This window comes from Rhinopithecus bieti, unplaced genomic scaffold, assembly GCF_001698545.2.
Source record: "Rhinopithecus bieti isolate Rb0 unplaced genomic scaffold, ASM169854v2 scaffold_15769, whole genome shotgun sequence".
Lineage (NCBI taxonomy): Eukaryota > Metazoa > Chordata > Mammalia > Primates > Cercopithecidae > Rhinopithecus > Rhinopithecus bieti.
The window spans coordinates 721,603-732,018 of NW_016809129.1; the positions used below are offsets into that span (position 1 = coordinate 721,603).

At 36.8% G+C, this 10,416-nt stretch overlaps 1 protein-coding gene across 1 annotated transcript in view; it reads left to right on the forward strand.

Moving 5' to 3' along the window:
- The window catches only part of SLCO1A2 (solute carrier organic anion transporter family member 1A2), a 71,264-nt gene that overhangs the window by 50,512 nt on the left and 10,336 nt on the right, over window positions 1–10,416 (forward strand). The window contains 2 exon segments of the mRNA XM_017888599.1: window positions 9,863–9,941; window positions 9,943–9,969. Coding sequence (XP_017744088.1) covers window positions 9,863–9,941; window positions 9,943–9,969 — 106 coding nt within the window.

Here is a 10,416-nt window from a genome sequence, read left to right on the forward strand (position 1 = left end):
CACACACACACACACACACACACACACACACACACACACACAGAGAATGGTGCCATTACCATCACAAACATATAATACACATATATATCGTACACATGTAAATATTTGTGATTGCAAATATATATAGATATGACTATGTGTATTTGTGATTTTAAACTGATTTATATTGTATTGATTTTTAATATATTTAAATTTATATTTGTATTGCTTGTAAAATATTTGTGATTATCAATGTGATTTTACATATTTTGTGTGTATATGTATATATGTGAATCATTTCCCCATATACAAATATAAATTTTATATCTAGATTATAATTACATAGCATATAATTAAAATTATACATAAAATAAATCAGAAGTAAAAACTAGATTAAAAATTATATAATCATATATAAATATAGTTTTTTAATTTTAATTTTATGGGTATATAGTAGGTGTATATATTTATGGGTTACGTAAGATATTCTGATACAAACATGCAGTGTGTAATAACCACATTAGGGTAAATGGGGTATCCATTCCCTCAAGCATTTATACTTTGTGTTACAAGCAATTCATTTATACTCTTTTAGTTATTTTAAAATGTACAATTAAATTATTTTCCACTATAGTCACTCTACACACTATCAAATAGTAGGTTTAATTCATTTTTTCCATTTTTTTTCGCACCTATTAACTATCTCTACTTCCCCACCACACCCAGGCTACCCTTTCCAGCCTCTGGTAACAACCCTTCTGTTCTCTATCTCCATGAGTTCAATTGTTTTCATTTTTTCTTTTTTTTCTCAGATGGAGTCCCACTCTGTTGTCCAGGCTGGAGTACAGTGGTGCAATCTTGGCTCACTGCAACCTCCACCTCCTGGCTCAAGCAATCCTCCAGCTTCAGCCTCCTGATAGCTGGGACTACAGGCATGCACCACCACACCTGCTAATTTTGTATTTTAGTAGAAATAGTGTTTTATTATGTTGGCCGGGCTGGTCTTGAACTCCTGATCTCAGGTGATCCACCCGCCTTGGCCTCCCAAAGTGCTGGGATTAGAGGCATGAGCTCCCGGGCCCAGCCTGTTCTCAGTTTTAGCTTCCACAAGGAAGTGAGGACATGTAAAGTTTGTCTTTTGGTGCCTGGCCTACTTTACTTAACGTAATGACCTCCAGTTCCATTCATGTTGTTGCAAATGAAAGGGTCTCATTCTTTTTTTATGTCTGAATATTACTCCATCATGTATATGTACCACATTTTCTTTATCCATTCATCTATTGCTGGACACTTAGGTTGCTTCCAAGTCTTGACTATTGTGAATAGTGCTGCAATAAACATGGGAGTGCAGATATCTCTTTGATACATTGACTTCCTTTCTTTTGAGTATATATTAATACATAGAAGTGGGATTGCTGGATCATATGGTAGCTCTATTTTGAGTTTTTTGAGGAACCTCCAAACTGTTCTCCATAGTGGTTATACTAATTTATATTCCCACCAACAGTGTAGGAGAGTTCCCTTTACTCCACATCCTCACCAGTATTTGTTATTGACTGTTTTGTATACAAGTCATTTTAACTGGGGTGAGATGACATCTCATTGTAGTTTTGATTTGCATTCCTCTGATGATCACCTTTTCGTATAATTGACATTTGTATTTATTCTTTTGAGAAATGTCTCAAATTTTGCTCATTTGTTAATCGGATTATTAGATTTTTTTTTCTGTAGAGTTGTTTGAGCTCCTTACATATTCTGGTTATTAATTCCTTGTCAGATGAGTAGCTTGCAAATAATTTCTCTCATTCTGTGGGCTGTCTCTTCATCTCGTTGATTGTTTCCTTTGCTGTGCAGAAGCTTTTAACTTGATATGATCCCATTTATCCTTTTTTTTTTTTTCGTTAGTTATCTGTGCCTGTGGTATGTTACTCAAGAAATCTTTGTTCAGTCCAATGTCCTGGAGAGTTTCCTGAATGTTTTCTTGTAGCAGTTTGATAGTTTGAGGTCTTAGATTTAAGTCTTTCATCCATTTTGATTGATTTTGAATAAGGCAAGAAATATGCCTCTAGTTTCACTCTTCTGCTTATGGATATTCCATTTTCTCCGCACCTTTTATTGAAGAGACTGTCTTTTCTCCAATGTACATCCTTGGCATCTTTGTCAAAATGAGTTCACCGTAGATGTATGGATTTTTTTTTCAGAGTTCTCTATTCTACTCCATTCATCTATGTGTCTGTTTTACGCCAGTACCATGCTGTTTTGGTTACTATAGGTCTGTGATATAAATTGAAGTCAAGTAATGTGATTCCTCCAGTTTTGTTCTTTTGCTTTGGGTAGCTTTGGCTATCCTGGATCTTTCGTGGTTCCACATTAGGATTACCTTTGCTATTTCTGGGGAATGTCATTGGTTTTTTGACAGAAATTGCATCAAATCTGTAGATTGCAGATTCCTTTGTTTTAGCAATATTGTTTCTTTCAATTTATGAGCATATATTTTCATTTATTTGTATCCTCTTCAATTTCTTGCACCAATGTTTTACAGTTTTATTGTAGAGATCTTTCACTTCTTTAAGCTAATTCCTAGTTATTTTATTGCATTTGTAGCTATTGTAACTAGAATTACTTTTTTTTTTAAGATTGTTTGCTCTTGGCATATACAAACACTACTGATTTTTTTATGTTGATTTTGTATCCTGCAACTTCACTGAATTTGTTTGTCATTTCAAGTAGCTTTTGGCCGAGTCTTTAGGCTTTTCAAAATAGAAGATCGTATCATCTACAAACAATGATAATTTGACTTCTTAATTTCAAGTTTGGATGCTCTTTATTTACATTTGTTGTCTGCTTGCTCTAGCTCAGACTTCTAGTAGTATCTTGAATAACAATGGTGAAGGTGGGCATCCTTTTCATGTCCTGGATCACAGAAGAAGGGCTTTCAGTTTTCCCCATTCAGTATGATACTTACTATAGGTCTCTCGTATATGGCCTTTATTATGTTGAGGCATGTTCCTTTTACACCCAGTTTTGAGAGTTTTTTTTTTTTTTTTTTTTTTTACCATAAAGGGATGCTGAATCGTATCAAATGTTTTTTCCACATTAGTTGAAATGATCATATGGTTTTATTTGTTTTTTCTTTTGGTATGATGTATCATATAGATTGATTTGCATATGTTGAACTTTTCTTGGATCTCTGGGATAAATCCCACTTGGTCATGATGAATGATCTTCTTAATGTGTCGTTGAATTTGGTTTGATAGTATTTTGTTGAGGATTTTTGCATCAGTATTCATCAGGGACATTAGCCTTTAGTTTTCTTTTCTTTCTTTCTTTCTTTTTTTTCCTACGTGTCTTTTTCCGGTTTTGGTATCAGGATAAGATTGACCTCATAGAATGAGTCTGGAAGGCTTCTCTCTTCTTCTGTTTTTCAGAATAGTCTGAGTATATTGGTATCATTTCCTTTTTAAATGTTTGGTAGAATTAGGCAGTGAAGCCATTGGGTCTTTTCTTTGCTGGAGACTTTTTATTACAGCTTCAATCTCATTACTTGTTATTGATCTGTTCAGGTTTTGGATTTTTTCATAGTTCAATCTTGGTAGGTTGTATGTGTCTAGGATTTCATCCATTTCTTCTAGGTTTTCCAATTTATTGGCATAGAGTTGTTCATAATAGCCTTTAGTTTAACATAGTTTAACAATTATGTCTTAAAATCCTTTGAATTTTGTGGTATCAGTTGTAATGTCTTCTTTTCATATATGATTTTATTTATTTGAGTCTTCTCTCTTTTTTCCTAGTTATTTTGGCTAAAGGTTCATCAATTTTGTTTTTCTTTTCAAATAACTTTTTTTGTTGTTTTGTTGATCTTTTGTATTGTTTTCTTAATTTCAATTTCATTTATTTCTACTCTGATCTTTATTATTTCTTTTCTTCTACTAATTTTGCATTTGGTTTGCTCTTGCTTTTCTAATTCTTTAATATGCATTATTATTTTTTTTCTTTCTTTCTTTTTAATTTTTTGAGACGGAGTCTCACTCTGTCGCTTAGATTGGAGTGCAGTGGTGCGATCTTGGCTCACTGCAACTTTCGCCTCCCAGGTTTAAGCGATTCTTCTGCCTCAGCCTCCTGAGAAGCTGGGACTACAGGCTCACACCCAGATAATTTTTGTATTTTCATTAGAGACAGGGTTTCACCATGTTGGCCAAGATGGTCTTGATCACCTGACCTTGTGATCCACCCACTTCATCCTCCCAAAGTGCTGGGATTACAGGCTTGAGCCACCGCGCCCGGCCGTGTTTCTGTTATTATTTAAGAACTTTTTAAATTTTCTTCTTAAGTTTTTCATCGACCCACTGGTCATTCAGGAGCATATTGCTCAATTTCCATGTGTTTGTATAGTTTTCAAAATTCCTCTTGTTATTAATTTGTAGTTTAATTTCATTGTGGTCAGAGAAGATACTTGATACTGTTTCAGTTTTTTTTTGGATGTTTTAAGACTTGTTTTGTGAGCTTACATATGGTCTATCCTTGAGAATGATCCATGTGCTGGATTCATATTTGTATTCTGTAGCCATTGGATAAAATGTTCTGCAAATATTTATTAGGTTCATTTGGTCTATAATTTGGACTAAATCCAACGTTTCTTTGTTGATTTATTTATTTTTTTTTTTGGTCTGGAAGATCTGTCCAATGCTGAAAGTGAGGTGTTGAATTCTTCAGCTATTATTGTATTAGGCTCTATCTCTCTCTTTTGCTTTATATATCTGGTGCTTCAATGTTGGGTGAATACATATTTATAACTTTTATGTCCTCTTGCTTAATTAATCCTTTTATCCTTATATAATGATCTTCTTTGTCTCTTCTTACAGTTTTTGTCTTAAAATCTATTTTGTCTGATATAAGTATGCTACTCCTGCTCTTTTTTGGTTTCTATCAGCATGGAGTATCTTTTTCATCCCTTTATTTTCTGTGTCTCTGTCTTTATGAGTGACATGTGTTTCTAGTAGACAACAGATTATTGGGTATTTTTAAAAATCCATTCAGCTACTTAATGTCATTTTATTGGAGAGTTTAGTCTATTTACATTAAATATTCTTATTCATAAGAAAGGTCTTACTGCTGCCATTTTGTTATCTGTTTTCTGGTTTTCTCTTCTTTTTTTTCTTCCTTTCAGTGAAGGTGATTATCTCTAGTGGTATGCTTTAATTTCTTGCTTTTTTATTTTTTGTGTATCCATTGTATGTTTTTTGATTTGAGGTTACCATGAGGCTTACAAATACTATCTTATAAACCATTTTTTTAGGTGATAATACATTAAAACTGCTTGCCTAAAGAAACTAATAAGCAAAAGAAAACTAAAAAAAACCTCTACATTTTAACTTTGTCCCCGATTTTTAACATTTTATTATTTCTATTTCTATTTTATTGTACTGTCTATGTCTTGAAAAGTTGTTAATATTTTTGGTTAGTTCATCTTTTAGTCTTTCTAGTTAAGAGTAGTTTATACATCACAGTCACAGTGTTATAATATTCTGCATTTTCCTGCTTACTTACTATTTCCAGTGATCTTTGTACCTTCAGATGAATTCTCATTGCTCATCAACATCCTTTCCTTTCTGATTGAAGTACTCCCTTTAGCATTTCTTATAGCATGGGCTGGTATTGATGAACTCCCTCAGTGTTTGCTTGTCTGGGAAAATCTTTATTTCTTCTTTTTGTTTGGAGGATATTTTCACCAGATATAAAGGTAAAAGTTTTTTCCTTCAGTACTTTAAATATGTCATGCCACTCTCTCCTGGCCTGTAAGGTTTCCCCCGAAAAGTCTGCTGCCAGTTGTATTGCAGTTCCATTGTATGTTAGTCACTTCTTTTCTCTTGCTGCTTTGAGAATTGTTTATTTATACATGACCTTGGGAGATTTATTGAATTCCTTGAGGTGATGTTCTTTGGGTTAAATCTGCTTGGTGTTCTATAACCTTCTTGCACTTGGATATCAATATCTTTCTCTTGGTTTGGGAAGTTCTCTGCTGTCATCCCTTTGAATAATCTTTCTACTCCTATCTCTTTCTCTACTTTTTCTTTAAGGCAAATAACTATTAGATTTGCCCTTTAGAGACTATTTTGTGGATCATTAAGGTGCTCTTCACTCTTTTTTATTTTTTTCTTTTGTATCCCTTACTGTGTATTTTCAAATAGCCTATCTTCAAGCTCACTAAATCTTTCTTTCGCTTGATAAATTCTGCTATTAAGAGATTCTGAGGCATTCTTTAGTATGCCATTGCAGTTTTTTAACTGCAGAATTTCTGCTTCTTTTTTTTTATGTCAACCTCTTTGTAAAATTCATCTGATAGTGTTCTGAATTTTTTATCTGTATTATCTTGAATTTCTTTGAGTTTCCTCAAAATAGTCATTTTGAATTCTCAATCTGAAAGGTCACATATTTCTCTTTCTCCAGGATTGGTCCCTGCTGCCTTGTTTAGTTCCTTTGGTGAGGTCATGTTTTCCTGTATGTTCCTTATGCTTGTCAATGTTTGTTGATATCTGGGCATTGATGAATTAGGCATTTATCAGAGTCTTCATAGTCTGGGTTTGTTTGTGCCATCCTTCTTGAGCAGGCTTTCCAGGTATTCAAAAGGACTTGGGCCCCCAAGCCCAGTAATGCTGTGGTTCATGTAGACTCATACAGTTACCACTTTGGAGGTCTTGGACAAGATCCGAAAGAATTATCTGGATTACCAGGAAGAGATTCTTGTTCTTTTGCCTTAGTTTCTCCCAAACAAATGGCGTCTCTCTGTGCTAAGCTGCCAGGAAATGGGGGTAGGGTGATGCAAGCACCCCTGTGGCCACCACCACTGGGACTGTGCTGGGTTAGATTGGAATCTAGCACAGCACTAATCTCACCCAAGACCCACTGTTACTCTACCTGGCTACCACCTATGTTTGTTCAAGGCCCAACTCTACAATCAGCCAGTGGTAATCCAGTCATGTTTTTGTCTTTCCCTTCAGAGCTGTGAGTTTTCCCAGTCCCCAGAAAGGTCCAGAGATGCCATCCAGGAACCTGGGATGGATAAAAAAATCATACAAATCTACCTTGTATTCTATTCTAGTGTGGCTGAAGTGGCACTCAGACTATCAGAAACACCTTTTTACTCTTCTCTCCCCTTTCAAAAGTCAGAGGAGCCCCACCCCATGGCCACCACCACCACCAGAGGCCCACAGGGAATACTGCCCGGGCCACCACTGATGTTTACTTAAGGCACATGAGTCCTTTAGCCAGCCTGTGTGAATGCTGCCAGGCCAGGACTCACCCTTCAGGGCAGTTGGCTCTCCTGTGGCCCAGAAGGGCAGGTTCAGAAACGCCATCCAAGACCCAAAGCCCAGAATCTGGAACTGCAAAAATGTGCTTGGTGCTCTACCCCTGGGGTCGCTACCCAAACTGGGCCACAGAATATTACCAGACCCTGACCTGGTAGGAATCTGGCCTCACAGCAGGAGGGAGTAGCGAGCATTACCCCCTCAGCTCCGCCTCCTGTCAGATCAGCTGTAGCATTAGATTCTCATAGGAACGTGAACCCTACTGTGAAATGCACATGTGAGGGATCTAGGCTGCGCATTCCTTATGAGAATCTCACTAACGCCTGATGATCTGAGGTGGAACAGTTTCATCCAAAATCATCCCCGACTCCTGCCTGGTCAGTGGAAAAATCGTATTCCACAAAACCAGTCCCTGGTGCAAAAGGTTTGGAAACCACTGCTCTATCCCACTGTGGCTGAGCTGTTACCTAAGATGCAAGACAGAATTTCCTTTGCTCCCTGTGCCTGTGCTTTTCTCAAACAGGAAGAGTCTCTCCCCACAGCCACTACAGCTCTGAATGTGCTGAGTCTCACCTAAATACAGCACACCTGAGTCTTACCTGGGGCCCATGGCATACTACCTGAGTATAACTGTTGGTTATTCAGGCCCCAAGGGCTCTTTAGCCAGTAGGTGATGTATCCTGCCAGTACTGAGTCCTTCTCTTCAAGACAGCAGGTTCCCTTCTGGTCCAGGGTTTGTCTAGAAATGCCACCCAAGAGCTTGGGCCTGGAACGGGTGCCTCATGACCCTTTCCAGTGCCCTATCCTACTGTGGCTGAGTTGGTATCACAGATGCAAGATAAAGTCCTCTTTACTTATTCCTCCCCTCTCCTCAAGTGGAAGGAAGGATTCTCTTTTGGAGCCACAAGCTGTGCTGCCTGGGGTTGGGTGAAGGGTGACACAAGCACTTCATTAGCTTCCCTGGCTGGTGTCTCAATAGGTGATGGAACCCTCAAGTTCATTGACTCCGAACCCAGCTCAGCACTAGAACTTGCCTAGGAGTTGTAGTCCTTGCAGCCTAGACTGGCTTTCAAGTTTATTTAGGGAGAGCACGTTTGCCCATGGTGGCGAGGCTTGCTGAAACTCAAGTTCTAACTGTGGGGCTGGGTGATTACTTTCTGGCGATGGCTAGTCTAAATGCTCCCTCCATGGGTAAGAATCAGCTGAGTTTAGCTTGGTTTTGCTTTCCACTGTGACAGGGCAGCACGGGATTTAATGAAGTCTCAGAATCACTGCATTCTCCCTCTCCCAAGTGCACAGAGTCCCTCTCCATGCCATGTGGCCACTGCTGGGGGATGGGAGGGCTGGCGTTGGCAATTCAAGACCATTTTTCCTGCTCTCTTCAGTTCCTCTTTCTGTGATATGAAGTTAAAACCAGGTATTGTGAGTGCTCATCTGATTTTTCGTTCGTACAAAGGTGTTTTTTTGTATGTAGATAGTTGTTAAATTTGGTGTTCCTTCAAGAGGGATGATTGGTGGAGCTTTCTATTTAGCTCCTTGCTCTACCCCTCCCTTATAAATATAAATTTTGCACTATTTTGGACAGATAGGTCTGTGTGTGTGTGTCCATATTTATCTCTATCTCTATCATCGCTACACATAAGTAAAGACAGGTATATATGGATATGTGTGGTACTGTTTTCTCTTATATTTTCTAGTTGGTTATTGCTGGTTTAGAGGAGTGTTGCTGTTTTTAAAAATTTGCTTTTTATCCAGCATCCTTCTTATTTGTTCTAATAATTTGTTGATTTTGTTAGGTTTTCTATGTAAGTTTTTCAATGTGCAAATATGACAAGTTTTGTCTTTTCACTTCCAAACCTTATGCATCTTAGACTTCTAAAATTCTCTTGTAGCATAAATTAAAACCTCTAAGATTTATTTAACTATAGTTGTGATAGTGAGTATTCTTGTTCTTTCCTAATTTTAATAAGAACTGTATACAATTTATTTATTATTATTCTTACTGAATATTTTTAGTGTATCTAGTTTCTGTGTTATTAAAACAGTCTCTTTTTTTTGAGATGGAGTGTAGCTCTGTCACCCAGGCTGGAGTGCAGTGATGCAATTTCAGCTCATTGCAACCTCTGCCTCCCAGATTCAAGTGATTCTCCTGCCTCAGCCTTCCAGGTAGCTGGGATTACAGGCACCCACCACCATACCCAGCTAATTTTTCATATTTTTAGTAGAGACAGGGTTTCACCATGTTGATCAGGCTGCTCTCGAACTCCCGATCTCAGGTGATCCATCCGCCTTGGCCTCCCAAAGTGCTGGCGAATTACAGGTGTGAGCCACCGCGTCCAACTAATAAAATAGGTATTAATAAGAAAAAATGATAGGTGAAGTGTCAGTAACCAGAAATGGGCTCCTGTGTAGGCTACCAGCTGGATAATAAAACCCTGAATAACCAATAAGTGAGCATGAAAGTAAAATTTTGAATGTTCATTATGTGTGACTAGCTTACAACCGGCCTTTTCAAGACAGTATGATAGTTTTAAATCTTTATTTTTCTTTTATTTACAAACTTATTTACTTTTCAGGTGTATGAAATCTGAAGAGAAGTCCCTTGGTGTGGGATTACATACATTTTGCACAAGAGTATTTGGTAAAAATAGTTATTTTTTTTCCACATCCTATTGGAACAATATTAAATACTAGACAAACAAGATAATTATTTCAGAAAAACAGTCTAGCAAGTGTCCCTTCTGTATGTAAAAAGCACATTATAAATATGAGAATGCAGCACACAAAGAGCTAGAGCATCTCTTTTACTTGAAAAGGCCCTGTCTGACCTTCATTACACTATTCTTTGAAGATTTGAAAATAAAATGAAAGAAAATGCTCTGCCCAAATAAAATGTACGTATAATAGGCCCAAAACATTTAAGAAAATATATAAAGTTCAGAATCTTTAATTGAATGTTTTACTCTACTAATAATTGTGTTGCATAATTTTTTACTTATAAGATTACTTATTTTTTAATAATTTAGAAACTTTACAGTAAGTAACTCATTTCTAAAAATAAAATTTAGGCCATTAAATTTATGTTTTGATAAACTTTGCAGTACAAATAAAGAAAATCAAAATATTTCCA